The sequence below is a fragment of the Camelus ferus genome, chromosome 31 (genome assembly GCF_009834535.1).
Source record: "Camelus ferus isolate YT-003-E chromosome 31, BCGSAC_Cfer_1.0, whole genome shotgun sequence".
NCBI lineage: Eukaryota > Metazoa > Chordata > Mammalia > Artiodactyla > Camelidae > Camelus > Camelus ferus.
Genome location: NC_045726.1, coordinates 10,062,211 through 10,082,848, shown reverse-complemented (window position 1 = coordinate 10,082,848; position 20,638 = coordinate 10,062,211). Strand labels below are relative to the sequence as shown.

The following is a 20,638-nucleotide window of genomic DNA, read 5'->3' as shown; positions in this document are numbered from 1 at the left end:
TCCTCTCCTGATTTATTGGCCTGTCCTGCGGTGAGCACAATGAGTTTGGACTCGGTAACAAGATTGTTACTTGATTTCTGCGCGGTCTCTTCCCAGCTCTGAGCTTAATTTCCACCACACTGGCGGGCAGGCCCTCACGCGACCTCCCACTCACGTTAGGCCCAGCCACCCAAGGTGCTGCACACTGGGCTCTTCAACCTTTATTTAGAGACCACCCATATCCACCCTCTTATTTAGGCTTCCTGGCGCAGCCTCTATCCATAAGCCTTGTCGGTGGCTGTACTGCCCAGATTCAGCTTTCTAACTTGCAAGCGGCGATGGCGTTAAGACGCTAGCATCCTACAAGCCTGAGACCCAGCCGCAGGACCCCAGCCGCAGCGTTTCCCCGCCTCCCGCCGGCTCCGCGAACCGCCGCCGGGAGGCGGGGCGGACCTTTGCGCGCGCTGTTTTCTGGGAACAACTTTACGGTACGTTGACCGTCGTTTTACGACAGGACAGGGTTGCTTTATGGCTGTTAATTTACCCCGAGGTCCGAGCTAGTAGATCCAGTACCTGGGGTGGCGGCTGCTACGACATCGGAGAAATGAGGCAGAAGCGGAAAGGTGCGAAGGGGAGGGAGGATGTGGGAAGGTGGGAAAGGGGCGAGCCCGGGCCGGCAGGCGCTAGAGCCAGTTATTCCCTCGGGAATCCGCTACCTGACCTGACCAGTGGCCCCACCACCTGTCTGCCCCAGACCCCTGCTTTCTCGTTTAACCTTTTGTACTTTTTAAGCCAACCTATCCTTACCTTCCGTTTTTGGCAGTCACTTGGTGTCTTTTGCGTAAATGATAAGAAAAGCTTTATTCCAAGGTATGCCCTCCAAGAAGTTAACGTGGTCGGTAGATCTAACGCGTTCTGGGACTCCTAATTTGCTAACATTTGTTTTACGGCACATTTCGCTTGTTTTTTTGAGGTTTTTTTTTTTTTTTTTTTTTTTTTAAGCTCTACGTTTAAAAAAAGAAAAAAAAAACCACTGAATTATTCTTGGGTTCTGTGTGGCAGTTATGCAGTTATTCACATTTGTATTACCTCCTGAGTTAGCATTGAAAAATTCCATCTTTAGTTTTTCAACAGGTTGGAGTCAAATTTCAAGTATTTTCTCACAGATTATAGTATTATCTCTGTACACTCATTTGAGCAGTTGGCCTAATAATTAATAATGATGGTTATGATAACCATAGCTATCATTTGTCGAGCCTTTGCTAATAATTATTAGGCCAATATCATATCCATTTCACAAATGAAGAAGCTGAGAGTCAAAGAGTTAAGTAACTTTCCTCGCCCAAAATTATACTTAGAAAGTGAAACTGGTTGGTCAGGCTGTCTCTATGAACCCCCAAACAAAAAAAATTTTTTAAAGATAAATAAATCTGTCCTTAATCACTATTCCTCTTGGCATCACCTGCAATTTCTTGAAACAACAATTCCAAGTGTTAAAAATTACCTTCAGTTGCCTTGTAGCATCAAATTCTACATGCCCCAGATAAGTCATCTCACTAACTTGCTCCTCCTGGGGGTGTCAGGCCAGACAGCTTTTACACTTTTAACTTTATCACCAAGCCCTGTTAGTTCTTATTTAGAAATTGCCTCTTTAAATAGCCGTCATCATTCCAGCCACCATGCTCCTCATCCACCTTCATCAAGAACTAATATTCAGATAATACTTTGGCTTTCATAGATATAATATTTCAGTTGATTCTTACAGTGGTCTTGGTCTTAAAGTATTCTTTAAGACATAATGCTGCTGCCCACTTAACAGACTACAGTACAGTGTAAACATAACTTTCACATGCACTGGGAAACCAAATGATTCGTGACTTGCTTTATTGTATTCGCTTTATTGTGGTGGTCTAGAACCGAATCTGCAGTATCTCTGAGGTTTGCCTGTATTTTTATCACCTGAATCCCCTTTTGCCCTCCAAATAATTCTTACGCAGACCCTCAATACATAAACAGTTGAAAGCCCAGCTGCTTTGGTTGAAATGGAGAAAAAGGCCCTCCCTGACCTTCCTTTCCCGCTCCCAGCTCCCTCCCACTGCCGCCAACCCTCCCTCCGCTCCACGGCCCCCCTCGGGTGCCTTTGTAGAACTCCAAAGTGCTGAGTTACACGGTTTAGAAAACATTTAGCCCTTGATTATAGATAAACTTCTTTTTCTTTCAGATTGTTTTATATGTGTTAGCTTTGCCTCATTGAGTTAGAGGCGGCTTGGTACAGTGAAGAAAAGCATGTGACTTGCGGAGAAAAGACCTGATTTTGAGTCTTAACTATACCACTTACTGTGGTGTCTTACCTTGCCTTAATTTCTCACGTCTGTAAAGTGGTATAACAATACCCACCTGGCTGTATTGTTGTGAGGTTTCGAACGAGATGAAGTAATGAAGGGCTCTGTCGGCGCCAGGTTTCTCATCCGTGCTAGTCTCTGTTGCCTTCATTATCTGCACACCTGCTTTCTCTCCAGGCAGGAGGCATGCTCGTGAGCACTCCCAAGTTGAAATCTCACAGCTTCTATCACTGGAGAGGGACTGGTGTTTTTTGCCTTGAGAAAAAGAGCTCAGATTGGCCTGACTTGGATAGATACCCATCCTTGAACCAGTCAGCCTTAACTGGGGAGGCGGGGGAGGGGTCGTGTAGGAACACATCAGCTTCTGCTGTTGGCTTGTAGATGAGGAGGGAGGCCTCAGTTGCCAGGAGAAGGTTGGGATGGTGGACAGACTATATCTCAGAGGTGCATTAAGATCTGTAGGCAAGTATAGACCCACATCTTTTTATTTCAAAATAGCATTATGTTGCTTTGTAATTCTGTTCTGCGGATACCTGGATTTTGGTTTCAGCTGCACCCCTGGTGGCATTTTAATGAGACAGGCAAATATTCCTGTTCCATCTACCTCACTCTGTTCTGAGAATCATGAAATAATGCATCTAAATGTCATTATGAATCTGGAGATAAAGGGAAGCTATTTTAACTACTTGGGTCCTTTCCTGTGTGATAGGGTTCTTTTTCCTCATGCTTGTCTCTACTCTTTCCTGTATCATTCTCATGGTGTCTGTGCTTCTAAAGTGAGCTTTTCCCGTATATAGGTGTAGGCAGGTTTCCTTTAAGTTAAAGATACAAAATATATGATCAAATTGTAAACAAAGTTTTAGTGTCTCATGAACTTGAGCTACTCATTTGGCATGATTGAAATGATTTTGGAAGGAAAATTGCTAATAAGTACAAAAGTCTGTACTGAATAATATGATTTTTTACATTGTTAAATATTGTCTTTCCAGGAGATCTCAGCCCTGCTGAGCTAATGATGCTGACCATAGGAGATGTTATTAAACAGCTAATTGAAGCCCACGAACAGGGGAGAGACATTGACCTAAATAAGTAAGTTCATCTATAAGGGTAGTCTTGTTCTGGGGGAGCAGATGTCTTTGATGAATTTATCAGATACAACTGGTTCTAGCTCACATTTCATTTTTCAGTTGAGAATTTAGCTTTCTGCCCTGTTCTGTCAATTATTTATGGCAAAATCATCTCATGGCCTAATAGTACTAATAAATTCTAACATTTCTTGGGCATTTACTATATTCCAGTCACTGTTGGTAGCGCAGTATATGTATTTGCTCAGCTGATCCTCTCAAAAACTATGAGGTTGGTGCATACGTCACCCTCATGACACATGGGTCTCCTGAGACAGAGACAGGTTAAATAATTTGTCCAAGAGTAAATAAGTAGTAATTGGCAGAGCTGGGATTTGGAATTAGGTCGCCTGTCTCCAGAGCCCATGTTCTGTTCTTCTGTGCTGCCCCACTGCACATCTTTCTCTCTTCCCTGTCATCTCAGAGGAAGTGGTAGCTCTCTCCCAGGAGACCCTCTCTTTGGGGACTTTGATCTAATCCACCCCTTCCTTACTGGAGATCCTCTATGAATGTTCATCCACTTCCTCGCCACAGTCATGTTCAGTTTTGACTTGCTACATCCTCAAGTAAGACTGGTCCTTCCTCTCTGCATCTGTTTATTACTGTGTATTCACTGTGTAGATCTGCTCTAGTGAGAGGGTTCCCTCCCACTCCCAAGTCGTCAGTGGTCTAATCACAACACACATGACTTTTTTTAGACCCTGTCTTCTGTTACTGAGATACTGCAGTAATTTTCCTCTTCCTTGGAACATTGTGCTTGATAAACATTTGCTAAAGAAATAAATAAGTAACTCTTCTTTTTTTTTTTTTTAACTATGAAGACATTATGTTTTATTGATTTTTCTACCAAGTGTTTAGCAGAGTTGTTCTTTTCCTGTTTTTGTTGTCTCTACCCCTAATTATACAAATCTTTTCTTTCTTATGAACATCTCCCCTTCTTGTATATTTTTGTCATTCTCTTGAATTTAGCACATCTAAAGCTAAAGCTAACATCTTCCTTAAAACCAGCTTCAACTCAGGTGTCCTCTTTACCTAATTGTTTTAACCTTCACCCAGGCTTGAAACTATAGTGTCGTCTTTGAGGCTTTTTCCTTAGGTCCAGTTGCGGTCTAAATTTTGTCTAGTCTTTCTTCATTGTGACTCTCACTTCCATTCCATCCCTTTTTAAACTTCTTTACTGTTAAATTGAAAATCTCTTGCTTTCCATCAAGTTGGTCTACCCCTAGTCCTTAAAATATGTGCATTCCTGGTTTTGCATCTTCACATGAGCCAGCCTGTCTGCTCTTGGTGTCCCCTCTATGTCTTTACTGCCTGTCTGAAGTGTACTCTTTTTTCTGTGCACATGACTTATCTCCGCAGCACACACTAAGTTCCTCTCTTGACCTGTGGAAGCATTCATTGTTGTGTGTGTGTTTTATTACGTGTGTTTTTATTACTTGTAGATTATTTTTGTGTCTGCCTGTCTGCAAACATGCAGCCATAGAGTGCAAAACGGCGATGCCTTATACCTCCTGACCTGCCAAGTACTTAGGTAGCCTCTTGTACTGGTCAGGTACCCAGTAAGCATTTGTTGAAATGATTCAAACACCCCATAATATTTCTAGATGGATTACAATGAGAAGATAAAGTGGCTATTAGGATATGGCATGCAGCCACAAAGAAAAGAAAAGCTGGTAAAATTATAGAGGAAAGCAAGGAATTATTAGTTGGGGTAAAGGTTACTTCTGGGGGTTAGGGACAGGGTTACAGTCAGGAAGGGGCAAACAGGGGTCTCTCTGTCTTGGAGTGCGATTACGCGAGTGGTTGCTTTATAGTTGTTAAAGTATGTTTTATGTTCTATTCTTTATGTATATAGTACTTTGTATCAGAAAAAGTTTTAAAACACTTTAAAAAATACATAGTTTATTTTCTTTTTGGTTTTACATAGATTGGCTTAAATTGTTTTGTTTTGTTTTGGCCTGAGACAGTGGTTTGCAACCAGGCAGCCAAGTTTGCAACCATGACCCCCCACTTCTCCCACCCTCTTGGCAATGTCTGGAGGCATTTTGGGTTGTTACAGTGGGAAGACAGGGTGCTAGTGGGTACAGGCCAAGGTTGCTGCTACACATCCTCCAGTGTACTGAACAGTTCCCTGGGACAGAATTAACCTGATCCCAAAGGCAGTAACGCTGAGGTTGAGAAAAGGGTAGACTCCTTTGAGGCTGGAGCACGACTTCGAACGAGACTTCCGTTGTGTCACTGTCCTGGGCCCCCTCGCTGTAGTCATCTCGTTTTCTTTCTTATACTCCAGAGTGAGCACAGGAAGTCACGGATTTTGTTCTTCTATTTCCCTGATAGTTGCAAATGTTAAAGCCACTATTGTCATCTGGTGGGAGGGGGGAATGACAGGAGTTGTTGGTGTTATTCGTAGGTTATCCTGCTGGTAGCTTGCCCTTGAACTATTGTGACTTTGATAATGCTGGATGCTTTCCTTTCAGGGTGAAAACCAGGACAGCTGCCACCTACGGCCTTTCAGCACAGCCCCGCCTGGTGGACATCATTGCTGCCGTCCCGCCTCAGTACCGCAAGGTCTTGGTCCCCAAGTTAAAGGCAAAACCCATCAGAACTGCCAGTGGGGTGAGTGATTCAATTCATTAAATACTGATTGTGTATCTGTTCTGCCACAGATCCCTGCCTCCATGTAACGCCCGGTAGTGAGGCGGAGGTCGGGGATTCAGACTGATAACATCCATGTGTTACGACATATGCTGGAGTGGAGACGTGCAGAATGCTAGGAGGGCAGAGAGGGAAAAAATTCGTTGTGCTTAAAGGAGTAGATGACATTTTGGATTTTGGTGTCTTTAAATGTATAGATGAGGTTTGGTGACGATCATAAGATGATAGCTATTGTTGGCCATCTTAAGCTCGTGGTTTATAAGATTGATACTTACAGGGGGTACTTTTAAAAGTTGCAGTGGTGCAAAGTCGATCTGTATGTGGTAACCGTGAAATAGTTGACACTGTGAATGTGTAGAGTGACGGGGGAGTCCAGGGGATGAGATGTCCCTGCAGTAAGAGGGACAAGGGAAAGCCCAAGAGAAAGCATGGGGCTTGCTTGATGTATAAATGGTGCTCCTATAAGCAGAGAAGAGCAGGCTCAAAGGGGAATGGGAGCAAGGGCACAGGACCTAAGGCACAGAAGTAAATAATCTAAGAGGGGTGTGTGTGTGTGTGTGTGTGTGTGTGTGTGTGTGTGTGTGCGCGCGTGCATGTGCGTGCGTGCGCGCGCGCGCGCGCACGAGCAAGGAACCATAAGTGTACCAGGCTCATTGGGTTTGACAGTTCATTTTTGAAAGCAGTGAAGAGTTAGTTTGTGATCAGCTTGTAAAAGATCTTAAATGTCCTGCAAAGAAGGCAGATGATAGGAAACAGTTTAAAAAAATTTTTTGAGAAGGGGAGTGATAGGAACCAAATAGATTTTCAGAAAATTAATTTGTATGTAAGATGTAGGGTAGGTTGGAGACAAAAAGATCAATTGAGATGCCTTTGGTTTGACCTGGATGTGGTGTGTTAAGAGCCTGAATTAAGGCAGGGCCTCTAGGATAAAAAGGATGAGTGTGAAAGGGAAGAATTGATTTAACCTGATCCCAAAGAAGGATTTGGACCCTCCTAAAACATAGCATCCAGAATCGGAGTTCTGTGTTCCTGATGTGATCTGAAAAGTTCAGTCTGATGTTTGTTTTCGTGGATTTTTTTTTAATAATCTAGTTTTTTTGTTTTTATTGAATGAAAGATTCTTTAACAATTCTGTAGTACCTTACAGTCTGTTATTTGGATTGGGGATGTTATACTCCTAGTAAATGCAGCTTAATACTGACTTGTTTAGTAGCCCTGTCTCCTGGATCCTGTGACATTTGTGTCTAACTAAACCCCAGAACTTTTACATACAGTATACCTACCACCAATCCCAGTCTCTCCTCCTTTGTATTTAAGTATTCTTGTTTGTACCTAATGTGAAAGCCTCTTTCAGAAAAACTAATAGTTCTAAACCCCTCTCTTTCCATTCCTCACCCCCCACCCCCGCCCCGGGCAAGCACTTGTAAGTCTTTTAGGACTTTTAAGTCTTAGCTGATTTCTTGGCGTTTACTTCCATATCCCTAAATGGCACGCTTTGTAGATGTGTTGAATGTTCAGTTTTCAGCATTATGTATGAGCTTGCCACTGTGGAAGACACAGATTTAGCAGCTTTTCAACTTGACCCACACACCTGGCTTCCGTGACACCTCTCTGTACTCCTCCTGCCTGGGATCGTTTTTGGTTTTGAGAGCTCCTCCTGTTCTGCTCGCCTCTAGAAATGGATGTTTTCTGTGGTCCTGGGCCCGCTGTTTTTAGTGCTGTATGTGCATTCTTTGGTGATCTCACCCACTGACAGTTTGAAGCATTGCCGTTTGCGGACTCCCAGCTCCAGCCTCTCCCCAAGCTTCACATTCAAGTCAAACTGCCTGTCGGACATCTCTCCTCTGATTCCTGTGACCCTCAGGTACAACATGACCAAACCTCAAACTTGCTCACTCATCGTTCTTGTCCATCTTAGTTCAGGGTGCCCTATCTGCCCAGTGTCCAAAAGATACGAAATTGTCTGTTCCTACCACCATGGGTAGGAGTGTTTTGGCCTTTCCTATTTCTCGTCTAGACAATTTCAGGCATTTCCTAGCTGGCCTGCTTTGTCTGACCTGCACCAAATCCATCTTTACAGTGTCAGGAGGGTGACCTATTAAAAATACCCGAAGGACACAGCTGGTTGTCATTCCCTCACTGCTGTGCACTGTAACCTCCATGCTTTTATTCCTGCTGTCAGTGTAGTGCTTTGTTTTTATTTTTGTTTTTTATAGAGCAGCTCTAGGCTTACAGAAAAACTGAGCAGAAAGCACACAGTTCCCACATACTTCCTCTCCCTCTTCCCCACGTTGCCCTCTTATTAGTACTTTGCGTTGATCTGGTACATTTGTTACAACTGATGAACCAAAATTGCTGCAGTATTATTAACCGAAGCCTGGAGTTGACATCAGGGTCACTCACAGTGTTGTACATTCTGTGGGTTTTACCAAATGGATGATGTCACGTATCCACCATTAACGGTGTCATACGTAATAGTCTGGCTGTCCTGAAACTCCCTTAATCATCCTTTCCTCTGCTTCATAGACCTTTGGCAACCACTGATCTGTTTACTGTCTCTGTAGTTTTGCCTTTTCCAGAATGCTATAAAGTTGAAATCAGTGTGTTTTGTAGCCTTTTCAGAATGGCTTCTGTCACTTAGCAATGTGCATTTAAGGTTGCACCATGTCTTTTTGTCACTTGATATATAGCTCATTTCTTTTTAGTGCTGAATAATATTCCACTCCGAGTGTACTATAGTTTGTTTATCCACGCACCTCTTGAAGGACATCTCAGTTGCTTCCAATTTCTGGCAATTATGATGAACAAAGCTGCGGTAAACATTTGTGTGAAGGTTTTTGTGTACATACAAGTTTTCAACTCATTTGGGTAAATAAATACCTAGGTGCATGATTGGTAGGTCATATGGTAAGACTATGTTTAGCTTTGTGAGAAACTGCCATGCTGTCTTCCAAAGTGGCCGCACCATTTTGCATTCCCACCAGCAGTGAATGAGAGTTCCTGTTGCTCCACATGCTCGCCAGCATTTGATGTCAGTGCTCTGAATTTTGGCCATTTTGGTAGATACAGAGTGCTGTCTCATTGCTTTAATTTGCAATCCCCAGAGGACCCACAATGTTGAGTATCTTATGTACTCATTTTGCCTTTTGTGTGTCTTCTTTGGTGACATGCCTGTTCACATCTTTTGCCCTATTCCTAACTGGATTGTTTGGTTTTTTATTGTGAGTTTTAAGAGGCTTTTTTGTGTGTGTATTTAAGATATATGTCTTTTATCAGACATGTGTTTTGTAAATATTTCCTCCCAGTCTGTGACATGTCTTTTTAGTATCTTTCTCAGAGCAGAACTTTCGAGCTTTAATGTAGTCTGACTTCAGGTTTTTCTTTGGTGGGTCGCGTTTTTAGTGTTGTATCTAAAAACTCATTGCAAAACCCAGAGTCATCAAGGTATTCTCCTGTGTCATCTTCTAGTAGTTTCCTAGTTTTGCATGTACGCTTAGGTCTGTGGTCCATTTCGAGTTTGTATTTGAGTTTTTGTTTGTTTTGCTTTGTTTTGTTTGTTCTTTTGAACAGCATGACTTTTTATCATCTGGAGTAGTATCTTTATTAATTACAGCAGTAACTACCGTTCGTTGCCCACCTGTTAGATACCAAGCACTGTGCTGGTGTGTTTTCTAACTTAATCCTCAAAACAGTTTTGAGGGTAGGTAGTACTGTCTTCATGTCACAAAATAGGAAAATATACAGTAAGAGGCAGAGAAAAGATTCAAAGCTTCACCTCTCTGGCTGACTTTTAAAGTCATTGCTTTTTCTACCTTATGAATAATTTTTAAACTATCTTCTGCAAAACTGCAGGACGCTTGCAAGTTTTTTAGGAGCTACTGTGGGGAATAATAGGGAAGCTGTGGGAGCAGATCCCATCTCTGCTTCACCCAGGCCCGGTGCTTTTCCTCTCCTCTGTAAATTGAGATTTAAGCAAAACGTTATGGGAAAGGAGAGCTCTGCCGCTTAACAAATGTTTGGAAACGACTGCAGTTGCTCCCCTGGTCCCCACTCCCCCGCCTTCTTAGCGCGGGTCACTCATCCTCAGCATGCTTGTCGGTCCCTTGGGGAGGCATCCCTGACTCCCCTGGTCAGGGCTAATTAATTGCCTTCTTTGGGCATCTCTAGTTTTTTCTGCATGCTTCTTATATGTGGTTTTGAAATAGCCTAGTTTTTGTATGTCTTCCCTGCTGGGTAGTATGATTTCAGAGGACAGACTTAATATTTTTGTAGTCTCAGGGCCCACCTGCTGTATGGAGCTCGGAATCTGGCCTATATGTAGGCCCTCAATAAAAGATTGTGAAATTAGATTGACCTCATCAGTGGTGTTTGTGGTTGTGTCTCATTTTAAATAAAAACATTTGTTTGAAAATAGAAGTTTTTAATTCCGATTTGTAAAATGATTTTGGAGTTCCTCTAGATGACTATTCAATGATTTAAATTTTAATAATTTTTGTTATGAAAAATGATCACAGTCTTATAGAAAAGTTGAAAATCTAGTACAAAGAACACTTTCTCCCTGAACTATTTGAGTGTAAGTTTCAAAGCTGATGCCTTCGAATACTTTAGTGTATTTCCTACAAACAAGGACATTTTCTTACATCACCACAAGACAGCCATCAAAATCAGGAATTTAAAACCTATGCGTTATCATGATCTAGTCCCCAGACCTCCTTTCAGTAGCTCTTTCAAAAATGGTCTACAGGACCCAGTGCAGAGTCAGGTGCTGCGCTCGCCTGACATGTCTCTTCAGTACGGACGCTTCCTCTGTCTTTCCTTGGCTTCATCACCTTAACACTTTTGAAGATTTAGGGCAAGTTATTTTGTAGACTCCATTTGGTTTAATTAGACATTTCCTCATAACTAGATTCAGGTTTGCATCCTTGGTGGGAGTGTCACTAAAGTGAGACTGTGTTCTTACTGAATCTTACCAGGTGGGGCATAGTTTGTTGTCCTGCCACTGACGTCCACTTTGGTCAGGGTGGTGTCTGCCAGGCTTCCCCTTTCTAAAGCTATTCTTTTCCACTTCGTAATCAAGAAGTTTTGTTTGGTGAAGTACTTTGAAACTTTGTAAATATCCTGTTTCTTGTTAGACTTAGGGTTCCTCATTCCTCTGTATGAAAGAATTCATGGTTTCCTGGTTGGTGGGTCATAATCTGTTTCTATCATTATTTATTTTGATGCACAAATTTTCCCAGTTTTGACTAGTGGAAGCCCTTTCAAGCTGATTTCTGTGTCTTTTTGAAATGTCCCCATCATTGAGCAGTTTCTACCTTTCTGTCATAGTAAAGTGTTCCAGGCTCATCTTGTACTTTCTCTGCCCCAGCCCTGGAGTAAGTCATTTTTCCAAGGAGCCTTGATTTCTTTCAGTAGAGAAGGGTATTTAGAAACAAAGATCTGAGTGATAAATGTGGTCAGGACTATTAAGGTGCTGCTGCTCCCAGACCTTCTCAGCCAGCCAAGCTAGGAAATACACACATATATGCACACACACAGACATGACACATTTGCATCTATATCTGTTTGGTGTGTGTGACTGTGTGTGTGTATATATATTGAAAACAACAGTACCTTTAATTTCATCCAGCACACAGGTTCGTTCTACTTCTCTGCCTTTCCATATTTGTAACCTTCTTCTGTGGCTGGCATTCATCTTAGTGCACACCCTTATTTGACCAACTGCCCCCGTGTATAACTGGTCTTCTAACTCTGCTGTCATCTCCTTTCTCAAGCAGACGCTCTTCTTACCCCGCTGGGGCTCTGACAGACCCCTCTGAGAATATCTTACACACACTCCGAAGTCTGGCTCCAAGTTTAGTAGTCTTTGCTCTAAATATTGAGATCTAGTGGGAGGAGTTTCAGTTACAAAGGTTAGGTTTAGTTACAATTTTATAGAGTTGCATAAAGTAATTTTTTTCTTGTAGGCTATTTTAGTAAAAACAGATCAGAGAGAACAAGAGAATAAAAATCACTGTGACTTTAAAAATTATCATTTTGCCTTCAATTTATTGTAGAATAGAATACAAACTAGTATCTACAATGCATGCATACATTTTGAAGATTAATAACATTGAAAAACAATCACCTACAGCCCAGCCTAGGAAACACAGCATCACTGGTACCTTTGCAGCCCTCGTGTGCCTCTCTGACTGCAGTCCTCTCCCTCTTCTTGAGTGATAACAACTGTCCAGAACTTTGTGGTAATTATTTCATAATTACTTTTTTATTAATCTCTCTTTTACAGATTGCTGTTGTGGCTGTCATGTGCAAACCCCACAGATGTCCACACATCAGTTTTACAGGAAATATATGTGTGTGAGTATGGTGATTTTGAAAAGTCGTGTACGTGTGTGTATTTTAATTGAACCAATTAAGTCCCCCTAGAGCCTTGATCAGTGCATGCTGGTGATATTTAAAATTTTGACTTAACAGATGTGTAAGTTAGTTCTTTGAAACAAGCAGCTATCAATAGGGTATTTCAGTGCTTTAAAAATGAAACATACAAAGATTTTAATTTGTTGCAATATAGAATAAAAAATGCATAGGTTACAGAACTCAAAAGAGTAGATATGCTGTTAACTTCATAAATGAAACATGGAAATATGAGCTTCCTAAATTCCAGATGTCGGAAATTGAAAGTGAATTTGGGATCAGAATAGTATCAAAATAAGAAGTTATCCTTGTAAATAATCTTTAAACTTCTTAAAGTTAGATAATTGGAAAAATTAGCAGAAGAATATGCGTGATTCTAGGTTGGAAGATTAACGGGGAGAAAGTAATTACTGCGAGAGCACAGTGAGCATCGTCCAAACTTAGGAAAACAGGTCCTATTATTTGCCCCTAGAAGTTTAAGCCTCTAAAATAATAGTGACTGCAACATCCTGAAAAATGACTAATAATGTTCCTTTATATGTTTCTCTTTTTACTTGCTGGTAGAAAATATAAATATTTGCAGATGCTGCAAAGGTAGAATCTTCTCTTAGGATTTGAAAATGAAGCTGGTTCAATCAGGACTTCACGGAGACCATGGATACTTGAACTAGACTGTTGGACTAAGTTCTGTATCTGACAGCCTCATTCTTTTGTTGTGTTGGCAGATACTGCCCTGGTGGACCTGATTCGGATTTTGAGTATTCGACCCAGTCTTACACTGGATACGAGGTACAGGAAAGTGAGGCTGTCTTGAGGAGGGTTACATCATGCCTTACCTAGAGTACACTTTTACAAGTACTGGCTTTCTTGGAATTTTTTTTTTTCCCAAATTGCAAAAGTTACTCATTCACCAGACATTTGCTGAGTGTCTGTATTGTTCTAGTCACTGGAGAAATACTTATGAAAGCACTTATTATTAATATGTGTCAAACACTGTTCTAGGTGCTTTGTAACTTTAAACCTCGTAGCAAGATTTTGAAGGTAGACACTATTATTATCCTAGTTTTATGGAAAAGGAAACAGGCCTGGAAGCCTTAAGCAGCTGGCCCAGGGGCACACTGCTAATAAGCGACAGGGCTAGGTTTTGAATAATGCTCCTCACCAGTTCTCTGTCCTGCTTCTGCCCCCGTGAACAAACAGGCCAGGTCCCTGGTCTTGTGGAATTTACATTCTACTAATGGGAGACAATAAAGAAACAAAAAAGAAAAAAAATATCAGGTACCAGTAAATGCTAAGCAGAAAAGTAAAATCGAGTCAGGTGTAGTAGCTGGGTGGGTACTTTAGCATTGGTGGCTGGCAAGGGGTGGTCTGAGGAGGTGACATTTAGGCGGGGCCCTGAATGACAAGAAGGAGCCTTTCAAGGGTCTTGAGAAAGAGCACCCCTCGCAGAGAGAACAGCTAGCCCCAGGGCCCCTGGCCAGAACGGCGGCGGGCGTTCTGGTGAGCAGGCGGGAGGCGGGTGGGATTGGAGAGACGGCTGGCGCGGGGGGTTGTGAGCAGGGCAGGGCGTTTGGGTTTTATTAGGGGTGTCGTGAGAAGCCATAAAGGTTTACAGCGGGGGAATGTATAATCCCACACAGGTGTTTAAGAGGTCATCTGATGGCTGTGCGCGGGTGGGGTTAGAGTAGGGGCAAGAGTGAAAGCAGGAGACCAGTGAGCAGGCTCTTCAAGCGGTCGCCTCCTCAGAGGAGGTCAGCAGCCAGCAAGCCGCGTGACTTATTTTTCTTATCTATGGTTTTTCTTTTTTTTCATAGTTAAATTTTTTAAAAAGTACAAAGGAATTTGTTGGTGAAAAGGCCCCTCGCGCTGCTGTCCCTTAGCCACCCCTTTCTCCTCCAGCCCTGTGGACAGTCAGTGCAACCCCTTTCCTATACATTCTTCAAAGATATCATAGAGGTATTAAAATAACACATATCCTTTATCCTAATTGTTTACACAAACGTTGTCTATCAAAACCTGGCACCTTGCCTTTTTCACTTAACAGTGTATCTCAGACAACATTTTATATCAGTCTGTTGTTTCATGGCTGTAGAATATTCCACTGTGTGATCACATAAAGGCTTTTTGTTAAGCTGTACAAACTATGTTGTATTTAGTGACCTGGTTTGAAGGTTATTTTATCCCAGTAACTTTTGGGTATGTATGCACATCTGTGTCTTTGAGCAGGATAGCAGTGTGGTGACCCTGGGGATTCTGTAAGTGTTTACACAAAGATATAAATATGATCCAAGGAGATGTCTGCTTTTAAGATACTTCTGACAGCGGGAGTGGGGACCAGCCAGGTGCTATTCAGGACATTATTTGAACCCTGACAAAGCTGAGAAAGGAAGAAAGGAGCCCAAGGGAATTTTATTTTTAATACAGCTCTTTTGAAACTACTTTTTATTTTTAATTCAGTTTGGGCATAATAGGATATTTTTCCTTCTTAGCCAACCTCCATGCGAGCTATCCGTGCTAGATATGACCCTTATCTACAGACAAGACACCGAATAGAACAGGTAAGTTTTAAAAAAAAGCATTTTAAAATTGGATCTCTATACTTAGAAGGTATTATTGCTTGATTTGAGTTGGACCTGAAATAAGAACTAAAAGAGTTTTTTTCCTCTTTGTAAGTTTTTAATATCCATCTGAGAGAGGGGGACTGTTTTGCAATACCTAGCAAGGTCAAAAACTACATCCTTTGAAGACTTATTTTCTGTAAGGATTTGATAATCTCTAAAAAGTCTTTTAGTTTGTAGAAGGTCGTTTATGGTATGAAGTGTACAGAATGTAGATGTGTGGAAGGTCTTAGGGTGGATTGAATCGTAGCTTCCGTAAGCCAAATGAGAAGTATGGTGACTACTTTGCTGGGGTGAGAATACGGGATTGACCGCAGAGGGATACGAGGGACTCTTGGGAGCTATGGAATTGGTCTGTGTCATGGTTGTAGTGGTGGTTACACAATTCAACATTTATCAAAACTCATTCAACTGCACACTTAAAGTTAGTGGATTTTATTGTATATAAATTATACCTCATAACTGATTAAAAACAAGTACTACGTAAATGGCCTTGCTCTGTTCATGAAATCTGAAGATTAACACAAATTTTCTTTCGCATGATTTATTTTAAACCTGTCTGATTTAAAACTGTGAGCACTGTCCATAGTTTACAGTTGCATCTAGTAGGGCAACCAGAAAGTCTGAAATGGAAAGTGGCATGTACTGCGGTCTGTAAGTCGCTTCTGTGTTTCACTACTATTGTTAGTGAACGCCGGCCGGTTCTAACTGTCACATCGCTGTCACCCGAGCATGCGTGGCTCAGGATTGTCAGCTGGAGGAGAGGACCCCACCTGCCAGGAGCCTGCGTAGTTTCTGTACCAACTATTGCTTCAGTTTCTGTTTCAGCCATGATAGTTAATTCATTTGAAATGTTTCAGTAGAGTTCGAAATGTTTGTGTTTACCAAAAAGAAGCATGGATTTTGAGAGCTTTAGAAGCGACCAGAGACCAGTGATTCTTTCCCTAACTATAAAGGCACTGGAATCACCTGAGTGACTTTCCAAAATACATGCCGATCTTCCCCCCTGGAGTTCTGATTAAGTCTGGCTTAGGGTCCGGGCAAGATATTTTGAAAAGGCTACCAGTAAGATTTTGTCGTTTGTACTTTGTGAGCAACCATAGTTGTATTCTTTCAGTGTTGATGGCTCTATACGTGTACTTATGTATATATGTATATTCGTATGCATGCGTGTGCAGGCACATAAACATATATGTGTGTATAAATTATTCTCTGCCATTTTCAGGGACAAGTATAAAAGTAACTTTTTACCCATATTAAGTGTAGGCATCCTTTTTACACAGTACATTCGAGTTCATAATTTTTAGTCTACTTACCTAGTTTTTCTCAATTCTAAGATCTGGCAAGAAATTTTAATACCTGTTTTTAAAAATTAGAATCTTGGCTTATTGGGGTTGACAAAATGAAAGATCTGTACCATTCCATCTCCTAGTAGAGGAGACAATGTATTTTGGGGATTTTTTTGGTTTTTTAAAAATATATTTTTATTGAAGTACATTCAGTTTACAGTGTGTGTCAATTTCTGGTGTACAGCACAATACTCCAGTCACATAGGAACGTACATATATTCATTTTCATGTTCTTCACCATAGGTTACTGCAAGATACTGAATATGGTTCCCTGTGCTATATACAGTATAAGCTTGCTATCTATTTTATATATATTAGTATCTGCAAATCTCAGACTCCCAGTTTATCCCTTCCCACCCTCTTCCCCCACTGGTAACCATAAGTTTGTTTTCTGCATCTGTGAGGGAGACATTGCATTTCAGATTTTATCAATCAGACTTTAATCTTCTCTCTCCCCTACTCCCAGCCACGCCCCCAAAGCAGGCTTGGGTGCCACCTGTGCCCAGGATCCTCACAATTGATTTAAAGCTTTGAAGTTTTGATTTAAAACTACTTTCTTAATGTTTCTTTCTAATCTAGCGTTCTCTTTCATTTACAGCAAGGCCTGAGTATGTTGCAGATAGTCAGCTTTTTTGTACCCAATGCTTACCGTAAAGTCTGGCATAAAATACATAATCAGTAAATATTTGTTCTATTACACTGTGTTATATTTGCCTTTACTGCTCTGTAATTTATGTTCTATGTTTTTAAACTTTCACTTAAGTATTGACATCATACTTATTTTTTTTAATTCTCAGTCTTCATTATTTGAGCTGTAATTTTCTTTTTTTCTTTCAGACTCTAGAGTCTTTTTTTTTTAATCTGTAGAATTCTCTTAACATGTTTCATTGCTTCTCATTTTTAAACTTTACTGATGAAAACATTGCATAATAAAATTAGAAACTTGCAGTACCCTCTTAGGGTAGTTGATTATATCCTTCTAATGCTGATGAATTTATATCTTTCAGTTAAAACAGCTTGGTCACAGTGTGGACAAAGTGGAATTTATTGTGATGGGTGGAACGTTTATGGCCCTTCCAGAAGAATACAGAGACTATTTTATTCGAAATTTACATGATGCCTTATCAGGACATACCTCCAACAATATTTACGAGGCAGTCAAGTAAGAAATTCTTGTTTTATCGTATTCTCCACAGTGGTTATCAGTTTATTCTCCTAGCAGCAGCTTATGAGAATTCCTTCTGCCCTGTGTCTACATTCCTAGTTCTTTTTATTTGCATATTTTTCATAGTTGTAAGGTTAAATACATTTTCCCCCAGTTTTCTCAAGATATAATTGACTTACAGCACTGTGTATGTTTACGGCATACAGCATAATGGTTTGATTTCACATGTATCATGAAATGATGACACGATAAGTTTAGTTAACATCCATCATCTCATACAGCCCTAGTTCTGGTAGTTATTTCTGTTTTGTGGGAAAAAGGGATTATGGTTTTAAAAAGTGAGTAAGGCTCATTGGTATTATTCTCAAAAAGTCACTGTGAAGCTCTTTTCAGCCTTCGGCTGCTCTAACCTGCAGGAGTAGCTTTGATCGGGCTAGTTGAGCACTAACTAAAAGAGCACTGGGAGTTCTCATTATCTGAAATGTTTAGCTGCTATAAAGTCAACAAAACATGCGACTATTATTTTAAAATTACTGTTTTATTAGTTACTATGTAATAACTATTAAATATTTTATGAGAGGGATCTCTTATTCATTTCAAATTCTAGTTGACAAAATGAGAATTATTCATTCCTTTGATACCTCAAATCTCAGTTTTTAGCAGGACAAATACTAAGGTTTCATATATAGTTCGGTGATTTAAGAAGTGAAAGTCTTAAAATAGTTCTTATTTTCAGAAGTTTCGGGAACACCCGGCTGAGTCACTGCGTGCCATTCCCTCTTACCTGCTGAGCGATTATTGAAGGCCCACTCGATACCATGCGCTGCTCTGGGCACTGAGACAGCGTGGTAAATGAGATGCGTGTTGTCCCTGCCCTTGAGGTGCTTCCATTCTGCTGGTTCAGCAAATAAACAGTCAGTGCTGTGATGGAGATCGACTGTGTGATAGGGAAGAAGTGGGTGATCCCCTGGATGAGGTGGTGATATCTAAGCTGAGACCTGAAGTGTAAGGAGGAGTCGGTCAGGCCAAGCGCAGGGAAAAAAAAAAAAAGACAAAGGCACTAAGAAGAGGAAGAACTTGAGGTGTTCTCGGAAGAGAGAGGAGGCCAGTGGGGCTAGATTGCAGAGACCAAGGAAGAGAGTATCATGAGGTGAGCTTGAAGAGTTAGGTATGGGCCAGATTACACATGCTTTTGAGGCGTTAAAAACTTTTCCAAAATGCAGTAAGGAGATGAGTAGTTTTAAGAAGAGTGACATGTTCAGGTAGGTAAGTATAAAGGTTGTTCTGGCTGTTGTCTGCCTAGTGGGTTAGAGTAAAAGTGGGAAACCAGACAGAAGACTGCTGTGTCCATCCCAGCTCAGATGAGGGTGGAGGCCCTAGTGATGGAGAAGAGAGGATGGGTTAGAGTTGCGTTGGTTTTTGCAACTGACAGGCTTGGATTGGGCTGTGGGTAAGAAGGAGGACGGAGTCAAGGCTGACGCCCAGGTTTTGGTTGTAGGACGTGATTGAGGGTAGTGCCGTGTACTGAGAAGGAAAGAGAGAGGGAAGAACAGGTTTGTGGGAGAAAACAACAGTTTTACTTTGGATACATTAAGTTTGAAACGCCTAGGACATGTCCAAGTGGAGAGAGCCATAAGTTGTATCAGAGACGACTGGGCTGGGCGTATAAAATTGGGGGTTTATCAGCTCAGGGATGGTATTTATAGCCATGCAAATTGATAAGGTCACCTTAGGGAGAGTTTCAGATTTCCAAGGTATACTACGAAAAAGCAATTTTTAGAGCAATTCTTCCAGTGTGAGCCCACCTGTGGGACCCAGTGCACGTGTAGGTGTAAATGAGTAGAAGAGGCGGCAGAATGATGATGATCGCAGGCTTGGTCAGAGCTGAGGAGGAAGGGACGTGGGAAATGGGGGTGAAGGAGGACGTTTATGTTTATTCCATGTCCAGTGTGCTGGGCATTGTGTCAAGTGTTCATTGTTTAATGCTGATAAGACGTCTTCGAGTTAAGCGTTTAAAGTATCCCTGTGTTACAAGTGAGGCAGCTAAGGGTCAGGGATTAAGCAGACTTGCCTGAAATACGCAGGGAGTTGGTGGTGGAGTGGGGCTGTGAAACCCAGAGCCTGAACGTGGCTGTAATGCAAGAGACCGTGCTGGGTGTGAAAAAAGCATGAGCGTGTGTGTGCACACCATCCATAACTTCACAATATTGGAAGAGATGTTTCTTTTTCTTGCACTCCCTCTCCTACTGCCTTCAGGCTTTGTTCTGACTTCTCTTTTATAACACGGGAGACGGGTCATATAGCTAATTATAAGATTGTTCAAATAGTGTCCCTCTTAGAGTTTTTTGGCAGGGTGATAAGTAGGACCAAATCTGCATGAACCCAAGGGTTCTTTCATTACCCTGTAGTTAAGTTCTTGGCACATAGTAGCCGTGAGCAAATGTGTGAATGAATTTTGAGCAGTGGATCTGTTGGTCAGATACTGGCAGCTAGTGACCCAGGTGGGGCTGCCTCTTAGAACTGGGGGCAGGGACATCTTTTTGTGTTCTTCCTACTTCTCCTATTCCCTTAACTTCTTTTGTTCTCTTTGGGGTTTATAAAAATGAAAAGAGTAGAGAGAGCTTTTCATAAGTTTAAGTAAATATGAAGGGTAGTTTGAGGGACCTGGGTAGAGAGTTCAGCAGCTGGGAGTGTGTGTGAGCAACCTGCTTTGCTCGATTGCCACTGGAGGATGCGACAAGTTAATTCTGTCCGTGAATCTGGACTCTCAGCAGCAGCTGGCCAGGGCGATCTCTTCATCCTGCAGGACCTTCAGTGGCAGGATAAGGTGGGACCGTGTTTTTACTGATCATTCATGAACATGAGTCATGCTTAGTAAAACGCTGAAGTCTTTCAGACTTTAGAGGAGTAATGGTGTAATGAAACTCACTCCTCTTATTTTGAAAATCAGATGATAGTTTAGAATAAAATGCATTTGGAAGAAAAACAGCCTTAA

General features: G+C 41.5%; 1 protein-coding gene across 1 annotated transcript in view; it reads left to right on the top strand.

Annotated features, from left to right (window-relative positions):
• Positions 1 to 483: 483 nt before the first annotated feature.
• The window catches only part of ELP3 (elongator acetyltransferase complex subunit 3), an 80,898-nt gene continuing 60,743 nt past the window's right edge, over positions 484 to 20,638 (top strand). The window contains exons 1-7 of the mRNA XM_006181219.3: positions 484 to 602; positions 3,311 to 3,410; positions 5,923 to 6,061; positions 12,384 to 12,454; positions 13,237 to 13,300; positions 15,001 to 15,069; positions 17,486 to 17,640. Coding sequence (XP_006181281.1) covers positions 584 to 602; positions 3,311 to 3,410; positions 5,923 to 6,061; positions 12,384 to 12,454; positions 13,237 to 13,300; positions 15,001 to 15,069; positions 17,486 to 17,640 — 617 coding nt within the window. The 5' untranslated portion in view covers positions 484 to 583. The remainder of the gene's footprint in view (positions 603 to 3,310; positions 3,411 to 5,922; positions 6,062 to 12,383; positions 12,455 to 13,236; positions 13,301 to 15,000; positions 15,070 to 17,485; positions 17,641 to 20,638) is intronic.